General features: G+C 34.9%; 1 protein-coding gene across 3 annotated transcripts; it reads left to right on the top strand.

Annotated features, from left to right (window-relative positions):
* The first annotated feature begins 2,182 nt into the window (after positions 1-2,182).
* LOC125232831 lies at positions 2,183-16,037 on the top strand. Of its 3 annotated transcripts, none has more exons than XM_048138623.1 (7): positions 2,183-2,341; positions 2,638-2,761; positions 8,463-8,613; positions 9,489-9,608; positions 12,475-12,597; positions 14,514-14,786; positions 16,006-16,037. In XM_048138623.1, exons 1-6 carry the CDS (start codon positions 2,272-2,274, stop codon positions 14,637-14,639), a joined length of 714 nt encoding a protein of 237 aa, XP_047994580.1. In that variant the 5' UTR covers positions 2,183-2,271; the 3' UTR covers positions 14,640-14,786; positions 16,006-16,037. The 3 variants fall into 3 exon arrangements, with proteins under 3 accessions (XP_047994580.1, XP_047994582.1, XP_047994581.1); XM_048138624.1 differs by having other exon boundaries at positions 2,215-2,341; positions 2,624-2,761; XM_048138625.1 differs by lacking the exon at positions 12,475-12,597.
* The last annotated feature ends 980 nt before the right edge of the window (positions 16,038-17,017 follow it).

Here is a 17,017-nt window from a genome sequence, read left to right as displayed (position 1 = left end):
TTCTTTATTAGCATTAGGTACATATTGTTTGATGAAGATATTATAGACAAAAAGTTTAATTCCAGTTGCAAAGTTTTATCGTTGACACTTTTTTTAACAAGCAATTATCAGAGGATTTAATCAAAATTATAATTGTTGGAGGACCTGCGGGATACGTAGCTCCAAACGAACTATTGTAACATAAAATAAAATAAAAACGGAAAAATAAAATTATGGCAATTGATGGCTGCCGATCCAACTTACGGTTGTTATCGTTTCGGTAGTTCAGCGGGCGGCCATGCACCCTTTCGAAGATTTACTTGGTTCACTCTTTCCTGTGTCCACTTGCGAAACGATATTTATTTAATTAGTAATTACAGCTTTATTCGTCGTTGCGCATATTTTTTCACACCATTGACATCGAATGTCTTTTTGCGGATAGACGTGTATTAACTTTATATTTTTAAGAAGGTCGGCACAAAGGCGGGTGACATGACAAATAAAAAAAACCGGCCAAGAGCGTGTCGGGCCACGCTCAGTGTAGGGTTCCGTAGTTTTCCGTATTTTTCTCAAAAACTACTGAACCTATCAAGTTCAAAACAATTTTCCTAGAAAGTCTGTATAAAGTTCTACTTTTGTAATTATTTCATATTTTTTAAACATATGGTTCAAAAGTTAGAGGGGGGGGGGGACGCACTTTTTTTTCCTTTAGGAGCGATTATTTCCGAAAATATTAATATTATCAAAAAACGATCTTAGTAAACCCTTATTCATTTTTTAAATACCTATCCAACAATATATCACACGTTGGGGTTGGAATAAAAAAAAATTCAGCCCCCACTTTACATGTAGGGGGGGTACCCTAATGAAACATTTTTTTCCATTTTTTATTTTTGCACTTTGTTGGCGTGATTGATATACATATTGGTACCAAATTTCAGCTGTCTAGTGCTAACGGTTACTGAGATTATCCGCGGACGGACGGACAGACGGACGGACGGACAGACAGACATGGCGAAACTATAAGGGTTCCTAGTTGACTACGGAACCCTAAAAATGAGGTTGAACCTATCATATGGAAGAGCGAGCGGGATGGACGATATGAATGATAATGAATGAAAAGGGCGCGAACAATAATTATAACGTCTGGTTTTTTTTGTCACAGAGTTCCTATGGAAACTAAGTATGGTAAATGCTGAATTATATTTTATTTATTTCATAACAAGTTTCGGAAATGGCTTGACATACTTTGACGACCGGTCTGGCGTAGTCGGTAGTGACCCTGCCTGCTAAGCCGCGGTCCCGGGTTCGAATTGCGGTTCGGGTTTGTGTGATGAGCACAGATATTTTTTCCTGAGTCATGGATGTTTTCTAAATATATAAGTATTTATATATTGTATATATCGTTGTTTGAATACCTACCCACAACACAAGCCTTCTTGAGCTTACCGTAGGACTCAGTCAATCTGTCTAAGAATGTCCTATAATATTTATTTTTTACATTTAATATTTATTTATACTTTATGTATAATCGCTCTGAGCTTGCGCCTTAAACCCCGTTCTGGAAATCTTTATAACATGGATCCCAACTTGACAAAGGTCCGCAAATTGACACAGCTTTGACAGCCCTCCTGTCACTTCGATTTAGGCAAACTTGACAGGATAATCTGCCCGAATGAAATGGACCTAATGCGATTTCATGGTTACATCCAGATTTAATGACATTTTAATGTTAAATGTAATCCATATTTCATGATGAAAGGACTTTGAATCACCGTCATATTAAACACCGATGTGACAAATTGGAGTAGGTACTGAAATCTTTTTGTAAGAAACTCAATAACAACTAATTTAAAATATAAAACTACCTACATACTTATGTTGCTGAAAGTACGAGCTTTTTTGAAAGATGAATTTGACTGTCTGAATACCTACCCACAACACAATACAAGCCTTCTTGAGCTTGTACCGGAGGTTTCAGCCAATCTGTGTAAATGTCCTATACTTACTTAATCTTTATTTATTTATTTCACCATCATCACAAGAAATCACCATGGTGACTAGCTAGGTCATTATCCTTATCACTTTAGTTTGTAAGCCAATTTATTGTATGTAGATAAGTAACTAATTATCAATTGCAATTATCATAATCTCACTTCTCGATAATGTCAATTAATAACACAAAACCTCTCACGTCTTACAATCGCAAACAGAGTATGCCATTGGGACAAGTCTGAAAATTCTACTGTGACTAAAAAATCAAAAATCTTTTGTTTAGATCCGATTGTCGAAATGGATAAAGTGTTGTGTTTTATTTTGTTATTAAATGCGGGGCTGGTTTACTCACAATTATTGAGTACAGGTAAGCATAAATGGGTTTTATATTTATTAAGTACGTAAAGTGAAAAAAGCACAAGCCTTTGTGTAAGGAGACAAACCATATAAAACTAATCTTTTTTATCAATTATTAATTCGTTAAATTTCCATTTTGCTAAAGGTATTTAAGATTATTAATACGTACTTATGTTTTTTTTTTTTCAAAATAACTTGATTTTCTCGGACACCGACAACATTCGCGTCGCTTTTTCTGTGTATATCTATTTCAGTCATTTCAGTTTACAATTCATACAGTATATTTCCTAAGCTCTTTATTTTCAGTAAACAATGTTCGTCTAGTCAACCACATGCCATATATTCTGGAGGTCATGGAAACAACTATGAAGGATGTGGAGGCTCATGGCTGGTGCAACTTGAAGATACCAAACCATGAGGTTGAAATTGAGTAAGTACTTTACAACTTAGTTGCTTAATGCAACGCCGCACTGGCAGGGTCGCCCTGTGATTTTGGAGGTTGAATCAAACAACTATTAAATATCTTGCTTGGAGTTTAATAGTGAGAGATTTTACAATAGTACATAGTTCGTAAGTGTATTTAATGCTGAATTAATTTGTGACCATGCTCAGTTTGTGCAGGACGACCGACGTTTTTGATTGTAAAATACAATTTTTGTCTCGATAACATAATGTCAGAATACGCTTATACGAGTTTAGTATCGATAAGTATACACCACAGTAAGTACATTTAAATCCAAAACAAATCCACAACAAAGTTCCAAAACTGTTCTCTATTCGTTGTTCTCAACTTAGAAAGAGTTATCTAGCTACAAGTAAAATTTATTTTTATTAAAAAACTTCCATATTGCTAAATATTTTTAGCACATCATATGCCAGATCATATCATAGACGAAGATAATATATCACCGATTTTATCTCAAAGTCCTTTTTATCGTATCAATAATTTCGTAATTTCATTATCGGTAGACAAAGCGAAAAAATCAGTAAAATCTGAAACGGAATTATAAATAACAAGCCAATTTTCTTGCCAGGTTAATTGTTCTGAAAAGATATATATATGTATAAATAAATAAATAAATAAATAAATATAAATATTGGGGACACCTTACACAGATCAACTTAGCCCCAAACTAAGGAAAGCTGTGCTATGGTTGCTAAGCGACGATATACAATACTTAAATAGATAAATAGTATAAATACATACTTATATACAAAGAAAACATCCATGACTCAGGAACAAATATCTGTGCTCATCACACAAAAAAATGCCCTTACCGGGATTAGCAGCCCAGGACCGCGGCTTAGCAGGCAGGGTCACTAGCGACTGAGGCAGACCGGTCGTCAATACACTAAAATAATGAAATTAATAAAAAGACAAGACAAATCGGCTAAATTAGATTCTTATATTCATTTGTTCACAAATAAAACATAATTAATGGGATTCTTTAAAATAAGCTAATATTACAATTTCCTGGAAACGTTACAGGTTCATAATATCCCATAGTCTTAATAGTATTTTATACAATCGTGATATAATACAAAGCTTTTCAGTCGAGCCACGAAGCTTGTTGAGTGGCCTATTAGTATGGTACGAGAGTGAAAAGCTTAATTATTTATTTATTTATTTATTTAAACTTTATTGCACATAAATAAAATAAAATGTGTACAAATGGCGGACTTAATGCCTAATGGCATTCTCTACCAGTCAACCATCGGGCCAAACAGAGACAAATAAAAATGGTGCAAAGAGAATGAAAAATAACAGATTAGAATTAATCGAAAACAGCTGGAGTACAATACAAATTAGTGATAAAATACATAAATAAAAATATTATACATATATACTTAATAAACTTATTATATAATTAATACATACAAATATTATATATATACTAATATTGATGGATGCTACTCGAACTCTTGTTTCAGCAGATACTGATGTACCAACCGCTTGAAAGCTAACTTAATTATATCACTATTGTATACAATAGGTACTTTTTCTATGAGTCATCATCTTCATCATCAATGAACGAAAAATATCATCATTCAAGTTAAAATTAATGTCAGTGGCGTCGTTCACCGTTGTATCAACATCGAATTACTTGGCAACCAATTGTTTGTAATAATCGTCTGTGATTGGTCGATAACGCGATAGATAAAAAAAAATGTGTTTCAGATGCAGACAAATTTGCCAGGTATCGCAAATTAGTATAGAACTTGTATGAAGTTCTATTTTTGAATTTTTTTCAGTTAACTAAAGTGAGTGTAATGAAATATTATAGTTGACTAAGTGTCAAAGACTATCCAACACTGAAAAGTCAGCACTTATAGTTTAGTCTGTGGTGTCCTAATTGACAGATTAAAGTCGACGAGTAGAAAAATCTCATTATAGCAGCACTATACGATATCGTATACCTTTAAACGAGCAATTCTTGTATATTTATTTATTTATATATACATATATATACTGAAGATCTCGGAAACAGCTCTAACGATTTCGCTGAAATTTGTTATTTGGGCGTTTTCGGGGGTGAAAAATCTATCTAGCGTAGCCTTAGATCGGCGGAAAACGCGAATTTTCGAGTTTTCATGCGTTTTTATTTCGCGTTAGTAAACGTAAAATATGGTCGTTAAATTCGCCGACCGCGCGTTGGCTCTGCGTAGCTCAGTTCAGCGCAGACAGATCGCACTGCCGTCCTATCACTAAAACCCATCTAACCCACAAATGATAGTGGCAAGAGAGATATGGGCAAAAAACATAAAAACCCATATCTCTAGGAAATGTGTCGATTTAGTCCAGATTTCTTTCATTCTTAAATTAAAACTAAATTCACGCTAACATTATTTAAAATCAATTTAATTAAATATTGTTTAATTTATTAGAAATTCGCCATTTTGTGTTTAAGTTATGCAAATAATTCCTAAAATATGTATGATTTTACTGTTAAAACACGGTTAAGTATACTTTAGCCGTTTTTTAGGATTGAATAATACATAAAACATGGCTTAATAACGGCAAAGTAAATTTACGTGTTTATAGTAATCGTAACTGAGCAATGCATAATAATCTAAAAACATAGCTTAATAACCGCAAAGACACTAAACAATTTTATACTATCGTATATGCTCTAAAAAAATGCTGTAACCGTTTTTAAGCTATGCAATGACTACTAACATCGAAATAATTTGTATGCATTCCTAATCTAAAAGCCCGCTATATGACAAACCAGCGACGATTACTAGGTTTTAGCATTGTCATTCTTTTTAAAAGGAGTTTATCATTTTAGCAATGTCCCGTTTACCTGCAGTACCTGCACTAAGTTTCAAGAGCAATTCAATTTGTTAAATGAATAAAAGACAACTGTATGATATTATAACCATTTATTTGCATGCATAAAAAACCTCTTTATAAGTTATGTTACAAATTAACATATTTAAACTTAATATAATATTCTAACATTAGTGAAAACTAACATAACATTAATATGAAACAATAAAATTCGCTTTTTACATTGCAACAAATCAATTTGCTATACCGACACGGCGAAAGGTGTCGCTCTTGGATATCCAAAGTTATTCGTATTATTACTATAATACACTATTAAAATAATGTTTTTATTACCGAGTTATATAAGGTTAAAAACGGTTGACATTGGCAGTTCTTACAAAAAGAAACACGGATTTCATTTTTTATTCGCCAAGCAAGTGAAAATAGCAATCTTTATTTATTTAATACTTCAAAAATTCAAAATACATTTAGGATTGTTTGACATAATAATTTTCTCTCTTTCCGCTTGATTCCGTTCTTCTTAAATTTTTTTTATTTTTTTTGTACGTTTGGTTTTCGACAGTTGTATTATTAATATGTATTAATATTACGAGTGTAGTGCTCTATATCGACGGTGGTTCTACATCGATAAATGGTTATATGTACTTATGTGTAGGTCAGTCCTCCTTTTCTGTATGTAAAACTTCTGGATTTGAAGGGTCTGAATGAATTGGTACAGCAGAATACTTATATATCATACATTTTTTTTTTTCTTTAAACTAGAATCAATATAGAGATCTTTGTTAACAATTTCTGGTAAAATCAGGTGCATCATTGCTTAAAATTGTATTAACTAGGTTAATTTTAAGTTTGTTTCTCTGTTGTTTGTATGAATTGGAGCGGATAAATCAAGATAAAGCTTCATTTTGGATGATACATATGTTGTCATTTTACAATTTTTACATGCTAGGTATAGAGTTCTTCTTCTTTCGAGTCATCACTTGTAGTTTCAATGCGTCTGCGACGGAATAGTCAAAAACCTTCTTTCCTTATATCAAGATGAGAAGCATTTTACGAATGATTAAAGAAGTAAACGTTGTTCGATTTTGTTACAACGAAGGATAAACCCAAATTCGATGATCGTCAGCAACGGTTTTAGCTTGGACCAGTAAAAGGGAGTTTTAAAATTGATGTATTTTCGTCAGCATTGAAAATTAAAGCAGAAACGTTCGGCGTGGCTAAGTTAGGCAAAGAATTCTGAGCTATCAATCTCAAAAATTCTTGAAACAACGATAAAATGTTCCTTGGTAAAGATCGAGTTGAGCAATCCCCTTCTGTTCTACATTTATTAAACTTACTGCTGGTGTGATGACTTGTGGTCGGTTTTTCGGTATTCATTTTATTCGCAGATCTCTGTTATCGTTTGTATCTTGAAGTTCGTAACAAGCCTAAAAGAAATAACATTAATTAATTTGATTTTTGACTGCATTATTAAATCAGCTTGACGGTAATATAATGTTGCGCAAGTAATCCATACCTACATAGGTACTAAAACATTGTAAGGTAAATAAATGCTTACAAAATGTATGTGGCTATGGCAATGCCTACATAGCAATAGGATGGTACAATGTAATTTCTTGACTTTTTTGTTTACGCTTTATTTGTACACAATAGTTTTAACTGGGCTCTTGATCGAATAACTTATGAGTTAGGTATTTACTTGTCGCGGCAAACGTGTGATAATACGTTAGCAAAACGCAAGTTGTGCTTGAAAAAACCTTAAAAAAAGATATTTAACACTTACCTGGTCTTCGGTTTCTTAACATTTTAAGGAGAAAATGTTCATTCACCGGTCACTACAGCCTTCGCACAACCTTCTGCGCGCGAGCCGCTCGGCCGACTGTCGGACTGGCGCAATAACTTTGGAAGGTATACTTTTACAACTAGCGGGGTTTTAGCGTAGCTTTGCTGGTTTGTCCTGTTTCAGTGTGGCATTATGAATATTTTTTAGTAATAAATTCACCGTAAAGCGCAGTAACTAGGTTTTAGTGATGTATTTGTAACCGAAATTACAATGAAAGTCTTTAAATACACGGTTAAAGGACTTTAAAAATATATATATATATATATATATATATATATATATTTTTTTTTTTTTTTTTAAAGGACTTTAGCCGTGTTTAAGCGTAGTATTTTATTTAAAAAAGTGAATGTTATAAAATGTAATAACGCAATTAAACGGCTTTAATGGGAATTTATGAAGCTTATGTCAAGTAACGTTGTTATAGTTATGTATCGTGTGATAAAACTATGAAGATAAACAACTGCTAAGCGCTTTAATATAAGTTATAGAAGACAAATGTGGGTTTGCGGTTTTATACTATTGAAAAGGGTTATAAAATAGTGCACTTAGCGAGGTATGTCGACTCTGTATCTCGGTAACTAAAAATGATAAAAATATGATTCCAAGACCAGTCGATGGGGAATTCTTTCCTATTTAAGAATATTTATCCAAATGAAAACTGGTAATATGCAGCTTAGAGGGGTTTTAGTGATCGGACGGCAGCGCAGGTGTCAGGGTTTCTAATCCTGGCCAGAAATTAAGTTTTTGTTTTTGTATTTTTTTTTGTATTTATAAGAGTTTTTTTTTATATAAAGACGTGATATAATAAATTAGAACCGAGCAAAGCTCGGTAGCCCACATATTTTAATATAATTTTAATACAGATTCTCCAAATAAAATGACACTTTTAATGAATCTGACATATCCGATCCTTATATCGTATTAGATCTCTTTCGACGTTCGAATCGGGCAGTAAGTTAGCATTACATTGTCATTTTGTATTTCTTCTCCCAACAGTGAAAATATATTCGATTGGACAGTCAAAGGCCGTGTCGCGTTCAAAAATGGCTTCGTCACGTCGATCCAGAAGGTGGACCTGATTCAGAGCACCCTACAACAAGTGTGGCGGTTTGACAACTCAGACAATACCACCAGCGTGTTTGTCCAGGTAAATCCCAGCCCAAGTTAACTGGAAGTCCAGTTCCTTGTTTTTCATAAGGGATTTTATTTTTTTTTATTTACTCGTGGCCACAAATAGGTAAAACAGTATGCCCCATGTCATCTGAGATTCTATATTCAGTTTCCGTCAAGTTTATAGTCTGACTAACAAAATAATGTCTGCTGAATGCATCCAGATCGGTGGGCCAAATTGGCTACTGACTGGACACGCCGATTATCCGGGGCAGAGGCAGACCACAGAAGCGATGGCGGGACGACCTTGACGCATTTTCCAACGAATAGAAATAGAATAGAAAATATTTATTTGACATACAGATACATAATAAAAACAAGTACATAATACTTAATAACTAGTACACCAAATAGGATGCCACTCAGCGAATACCGTGTCTAATAGACGCGGCACTGGTTTTCAGGGCACCCAGAAAATTAATAACTAGGTCTTATAACTAAAAAGAACGTATGATCACTTATACAGAAACTATGTTTGGGCGTGTTAGAGAAAATGTGTATACTTGTGTGTGTGTTAACCTACTGACAGAACATATTATTTATAAATGTAAATGTAAATAAATGCAAATGTGGCCGCTTAGTGTTAATCATTTAGTTGAGATTCAAGTAGATGCTGTTTAAGATTTTGCTTGAAAGAGGTAATGGATTTACAGTTTCTGATTGGTGGCGGTAAATTGTTCCGACAGGCCGGAGTAGGTAGCAAATCGCGATGAGTGGTGGAAGAAAGGAGAGGTCTTTGTCCAGCAGTGGGACATAAAATAGGCTAAGAAAAAATAAAAAGGGACAGTATTGTGCCAATATCAAGGAATAGAAGCTTTTTAGTCGGTATTTAAAACTACGTTATTTTTGCAGGCTACGCTAAGGATGGTAGACGTGAGGTTGGGGTACGACGTCGAAGTAACCCTGGATGATGGCAGAATCCACCATTTCACGGGGATCTTTAGACACAACATCGTCCAGTATCCCTTTGCGGTAATATGCTTTCCTTGAGTAATATCCAAATATTCTGTCTTATAGCCGAGTAATAGTTGCCAAACATAATAAAAGATAACTGATGCAAATGCTAGTCCAAAAAAAATGACATCGGTGATGCTTTTAACATAATACCTAGTGAAGTGTGATGACGGTCCGGTCCAGTTTTGGATCATTTAAGCTGAATCGTCTCTTGGTCTTAGTATGTTAGTTTGGGTCAAAACGTAGAAGCTAAATTTAACCCACTTCCCGGTTTGCGATTGAGCTGAAATTTTGCACACATATCGATACCTTTGGGTTCAATTGGCGTAAAGGACAAAATGCAGGTTTTCAGGAGAAGCAAAAAACAACTTTTTTTTTAGAAAAATGTTTACATCTTTTTTGTTTTTTGACCTATATTTGTGACGTATATAGAAAAATATGTAGATTTTTAGTATCCTTAACCTAGTGTAGCAACCGTAGTGATAATCTAAACGGTTTAGAAGTTAGATGGTTGTAAAGGACACGTCAAAATGCTATGAACGTCCTTTACTACACCCACGATTTTTTTGAACAATTAGAGTTGATAGGGTCGTAAATGACGGTCTTAGATGATTTTTATACAAATTCGGGGCGTAAATGTAACCGGAATGGTACAAATGGCAACTGTTTTTAGCTTAGTTTACAATTGAGAAACTTGAAAAATATATCAAAACGTAGTTAATATGGCATAGAATAGCCACAATAGTGTTACAGTGTATATTTATCTAAATATTTAGCAAAGACAAAGAACAAGACTATTTTATATCCAGTTTTGCAATAAAGAAACAACATTTGCTTAAAAACTATCTAATATTTTGGAAAGTTATTATTTTAGTACTCGCCGCTGTCTCAATAAGTTACGCATTCAGTATTTAATTCTAGCAGGGAAACGCTTTCGTAGTTTAAGTAAATATACAAACACTAATGGTAATCACGTAAACTTTAATCAGAAAATGTGAACAGTAGACTATATTAATACGACAGTAATTTTAAGTCTAAAGTAGAAAGAAGTTCTAAGAATAACTAAAGAGTTAAGTACCTATTTATAAACGCAAGTTAGGACGCGTATACAAACTGTGACCAACTAATAAATAATAGTAACTGTAGTCAAGACTACCTACATTGTTGATTCATATTTTTGATAATTTTAAAACAGAATATTGTTATTTAGTCTAAAACCTGTTAAATAAGAATAATCTTAATTATGAGTTCAATCCTAGAAATATTATAGTCAATGCTTTAAGTACCTGGGTACATATAGCCAAGTCACCAAACGCTAACGCTCATTCGCTAGCGAAACGCACCTGTTATTGTCGCACTAAATGTTAGTATAGTCTACTGTTAAAGTTTACTGTCGGCGTAGCTCAATGGCAATCGTCGACGCCAGACGCCGACAAAAATGCAGTCTGGTGCAATACGCAAGAGCGATAAAGATATATAGCTACGAAATAGATATTATCGTGAGCGTTTGTGCATTTGGGTACGTACCCTGATTACCATAGTGTTTTTTTTATTACCTACATCTCGCCGCAGTATAATAATACTACGAAAGCGTTTCCCTGCTAGAATTAAAGTCTGAATGCGTAACCTACTGACTATTCAGACAGCGGCGAATACTAAAAAAATAACTTTGAATTTGTTGCCAAAGTATTAGATAGTTTTTAAGCAAATATTGTTTCTTTATTACAAAACTGGATATAAAATAGTCTTGTTCTTTTTTGTTGCTAAGATAGCTTAGATAAATAATACACTGCATTAAACTAATGTAGCTATTCTATGCCATATTAAGTACGTTTTGATACATTTTTCCAGTTTTTAATTGTAGGTAAACTTAGCACAACATTTGTAGTACCATTTCGGTTACAATTACGCCCCGACTTTGTATAAAAATCATCTAAGACTGTCATTTACGACCCTATCAAATCATGGGTGTAAAGGACGTTATAGCATTTTGACGTGTCCTTTACAACCATCTATCTTCTAAATCGTTTAGTTTATCACTACGGTTGCTACACTAGGTTAAAGATACTCGTAATCTGCATATTTTTCTTATACACGTCACAAATATAGGTCAAAAAAACAAAAAAGTGGGTTTATCTTTCTCTTGGAAACCTGCATTATATGTCCTTTACGACAATTGAACCCAAAGATATCGATTACAGTTGCGGATAAAATATTTTTAGTGCTGGTCGTAAAGGACGAAGAACAAAAAACTTGTCCTTTACGCCCAACTTTACCACACTACTATAGAAAGTGATCCTTAAAAAGTAAGGGCTTAAAGGGCAACAATATATATCAAGGTGACTTACGACTATATTTTTATTTGTAGATTTCCTTTACGACACAAATAATAATTTATAATTAATGACTTGATATTTACGCCCCTTCAGAAAAGCTATTTTTGCAAGCCCATAGTAGAAAATCTTGGTCGTAAAGGCAACTTTTTAAGAGATATCGAAATTTTAACTACACAGATCGATAGCGCTTCAAATTCTGAACAAAACTGTATATATAACTCATTTTCGCCAAAATGTCCTTTACGCCAATTGAACCCAGAGGTATCGATATGTACATTACGTAACAATGCAATATTATGGCATCATGGAGCTGATTTCATGATGGAGCAGAAAGGTGGTGGCAGGAACTCTGTTATGAAACGTCGTATCCCCATCGAGTAAGGGGAAGGGGTTTTTAGAAACGACTCGGAGAACAGTAGATGACTGTTGAAAGAAAGGTACAGTCGGCGATAAAAGCTTGTGCCAAAAATGAAATTTTTGCAAAAAAACTAACTTTTGTTTATTATACAAAGCGTGCAGAACGATTCATTAATACCTATATATTCTAGGTGGTGTACAACATGTTCACTGAAGAATTGACCGCGACGGTGACTATGACCACTCTGGCAAGAAGCACAAATAAGATGATTTTCGCTCCTGCTACGGCTCTTACACAAGTGTTGACACACTCGGTATGCAATTTTTCGTTCTAAATCCTAATTTTAAAGATGAAGACTGATCTGGCATAGTGGTGATAATAAATGTGAAGAGGATGGTCCCGGGTTCGAATCTCAGTAACGGCATTTATGTGTGATCAGGGGCGGCTCACTCCGCGATTCAATCGCCGCGCTACAAGTACATGCTGGCGGCCGCGAGTTCGCGGCCTAATCAGGGGTGACGTGCATTCTCACGGAACGCACGGTCGCACTTTCTATTGTTACTTTACGTCACGAGTTTTTTTTATGCGATGTCCGCGTCTGGAATGGCTATAATGCTCAGTTTAATGAACATGTCATCATGAATAAAATAAATACCATACTTAGGACATTCTTACACAGATCTACTATTGTCAGAAAAATTCAATAAGGCTTGTGATGTTGGAAATTAAACAAAAATATATAAATACTGTATATATACCTCTACCAAGTACCCAAGAATTGAATATAATAGTACAACATTTTATCTCAGTAATCCATAGGCAACCCTATCGTCCGACGCTGCGCACGTGCGGCTCGTTTTTTTGTTAGAATTTTGTAGGCATTTAAAAAGGCGGCATTTCGTGAACATCAAAGCAGTGGGCCTTCTGTACTTGTACTATTATATATTCTGTGGTGTGATTAGCATCAATATATTTTTCACCACACTAACTGAAAGCCTCTTTTTGCAGGTATGCTCGCGGTTCAATATTGGAACCATGGTGTTTTCAGTCAAAGGAAATAATAAATCCGATGTACTTTCGATATGTTTAGGAAAATTAACAATAGAGGGCGTAAAAATCAATTATATGTCGTACTGCAAGTTGTTCGCTAGATGTCACTGTTACCTCCGCAAACTGGGTAATGACTGGTTGTCGTAAAATGTATAAGCATTTTTGATGTCCAATATTTTCGCTAGACGTCGCTGTACCACCCGCAAACTAGCGAACGGCATTCTATGGCTAATTACATGTATTAAATTGTAAATATTATTAATCTTCTTTTTTTGTCAAATAAGTTAGCGTTCAAATATTTATTAATGTGACTGGTTGATGAATGACCTATTTAGAAATCCCGCCTTAAATATGTGGCGTTCCATGTTTAAAGGGTCCACATTATTTATGTTCTAAAAAAGGAACCTTTAGGCATGGAAAGTCACATGAAAAGTTGTCGTAACTTAATAATAGATGGCGTTGCATTCGAAAATCTTGACTGATAACTCTATACCATACTATTCAATATACTCTATGATTGGAACTACTTATGGTAATACTATGGTGATACTCGATACTAGGTGGCAACTGTGTCTCGTCTGCCAAAAATTTAATATTAGAACAGTTTACAACTTATATATTACAAGCAGAGGGAATTGAAAACAGAATACTGATTAATACTATTGTAATATTAGCTAAAAATTGGTGGGCATTAGACTTTTCGTTCGTCGCGACATCTATTGACAAGTAGCAGTACTGAATTTACGCTATTTGACGCGTGATTGTCGCTAGATGTCACTTAACTATGCCTATACAAATAACCCGTATTTACTGATGTATGGAAAATTACAACTCTTCCCTTACTTATTCCTCTATTCTATGCTGTTAGTCACTTTGTGTAAGTAAATCCTATCATCAAGCTTATTGTCTTCTCGGTGGAGTATATGCCCTGCTCTTACACTTTAGTGACAGTCTTTGCGTTTATGATGTCCTATACACATACATACATACAATCACGCCTGTATCTCACAAAGGGGAAAGCAGAGGACATGAGGAGGGTTGAAAGAAAACTAAACTGTCACATTGCAGTGACAGGTTGCCAGCCTCTCGCCTGCGCCACACTTTAACCCCACAGTCGACTTCTACGACACCCACGTGACGGTGATGTCCTATAATATTTATTTATTTATGATTTTACAGTACGACGTGACAAGCGCCGCTACTGGCATGGCGGCCTGGGCTTCAGATGTTTTCCAACCTATCCTACTCAACGTGACTACCTACAAGGTCAAATTCCCTCAGATCTGCTACAACTGCAACGCTTAACCTTTTGAATATTTATTTATTTTGACGTGCACAAATATCACGTGCGAGCAAGCTTCTTGAAAATGTCTAAATTACCTTCACAGCGTCCGCAACAAGACCTTTTATAAACGGAAATAGATACTATACACTAGAGATAAAGAAATCATAGTGTATGTTATCTCTGAAGGCTAGGCGTCTTTGACCAACTCTAAGGGCGAGCAATTTGTGCTTGCTCCTCCTATATGAATCCTATTGCAGGATTACTATATACCCACAGAGATGGAGCTGCCTTCTATCGATGTAGGGAACAAATCAAATTATTTAATTAAAACATTACCTTCGACCTTTTATGGTGTGCCTGTCGCGGTGGGCACGACTTGTAACAACACTTTGTTGTTGGCATTCAAAAGGTTAATCATTCACTTATTCCATCAATTCCATGACTATTAGCTTTTTCTCGCGGCTTCGCTTGTGTTAGAAAAAGACAAAAAGTAGCCTATGTCACTCTCCATAGTTGAAGAACTATCTCTACTTAAAAATCACGTCAAGTCATCACTCCGTTTTGCCGTGAAAGACGGACAAACAAACAGACACACACACTTTCCCATTTATAATATTAGTATGGATTATTTATAGTTTTCGAGTTAATAAGAAATCTACTTCATCATCATCACCTATCAGTCAGTCTTCGGACAAGATCAGTTCCCCAACAGCATTTAGGAACAAATAATAGATTTCCAATTGCCCATAGCTTGAGTAAACCACTGGGTTTTGAAACGACAGTAAAAGTTTATACTGTTCCAATTGGGATATAAAATATAATATTAAAGAAATATAAAATATATTATAAATAATAAAATATTCCGAAGCCTGGCTTTGAATGACTTCGGTCTCAGGTCTCATAAAACGCAATGAAGCAAAAGGAGTTTGTAAGTTGTTTAAAGTTGTAAAATTGTATGTTTGTCTTGTTTTATGTATAAATTATTTTGAAGTATTTTGCCTTTTTATTTACACTGATTTTCCTTTAAATTTTAATTAAAAGAAAGTTTAAAAGAGACCTTTTTAAAGACTCGTTCTGGCGACCTTTTGGAACTCCGTAAACGCTGACCAGTTTGTTGGTTTAAATATGTACCTACTTTCTGCTTAGAGGCACACAAGCACACGAACCTAAACAAATCTACTAAAGGTAGGAAGAAAAGGGTAATTTCATTTCATGCCTTGAGAATATGAAAGGGTCGCAGTATAATAGGTAGGTACTATTTTGACATAAAGACATAAAATAATATATTTGTCGAGTCGACATCGAATTTTGGCTTATAACTGGCCTACTTTAACAACTACCACATAAATTTAAATAGATATCATACACGAAAGAAAAAACGACAAGGCCCACTGGTGGCCGAGCCGGGAATCGAACCCCTAGACCACCCGCCCGCCCGGGCCACCCGGGCGGGCGGGTGGTCTAGTGGTGAAGACGTTAGCCGCGTAAGCTGAAGACCCGGGTTCGATTCCCGGCTCGGCCACCAGTGGGCCTTGTCGTTTTTTCTTTCGTGTATGATAATATCTATTTAAATTTATAATTTATATTAGTAGTGTGACTACTTGAAAAAAGAACAAATCGAAAAATATTCTATAAAATAATTTGATTTGTTCCCTAGTTGTAACTACCACATACTTAAATATTAGAATTAATCACCAATTCAGTACTAAACTATAGTGATGCAAATAGCCAGTTGGCCTGGCAACGCTCGCTGGTACGTGACTTGGCAGTAATGTTGCCAATTTATTGCTTGGCGAACATGTAAGAAACCTTCTGTTCTTAGCTATTTCGATTATTATGTCAAATAAGGCTATGAAGTGTAATATTGTTACAATTTTAGTTACCTTATGGTTGGGATAGCAAAAAAGGGTAAGAAAACTTAACACAGTGAAAAACGCTCGAGCCTGGCGGAATAAACTATTATAATTACAGTATTTTCTTCGAATTTCAGAAAAAAGAGTATTCCTATAAATATACTAGTAATAATAGTGGGTAGTGACCCTGCCTCCTAAGCCAATCGTCCTCGGTTCGAAACCCGGTAGTATTTAGCCGTATGATGATCACAGATATTTCTTCCAGAGTCGTAGATGTTTTGTATGTACCTAAAGCTTTGTAGCGACTATATATCACTGCGACCATTCCTATATATAAATATATATACATACGATCGTCGCCTAGCTAGCACCCATAGTACAAGGTTTGCTTAGTTTGGCGCTAGGTCAAGACGCTCGGGACCAACTAGCAACCTAGAACCTAGCTTAATAAATATCGGGAGATTATAACTGCAGCCTTATTTATTAAGATTATGAGCTACACATCAGTTTATTATTAGATAAGCCAGACTTTACCGTTACTCTTC

The sequence above is a fragment of the Leguminivora glycinivorella genome, chromosome 13, assembly GCF_023078275.1.
Source record: "Leguminivora glycinivorella isolate SPB_JAAS2020 chromosome 13, LegGlyc_1.1, whole genome shotgun sequence".
NCBI lineage: Eukaryota > Metazoa > Arthropoda > Insecta > Lepidoptera > Tortricidae > Leguminivora > Leguminivora glycinivorella.
Note: the sequence above shows the minus strand (reverse complement) of the source record. Positions and strands in the feature narration are given on the sequence as shown.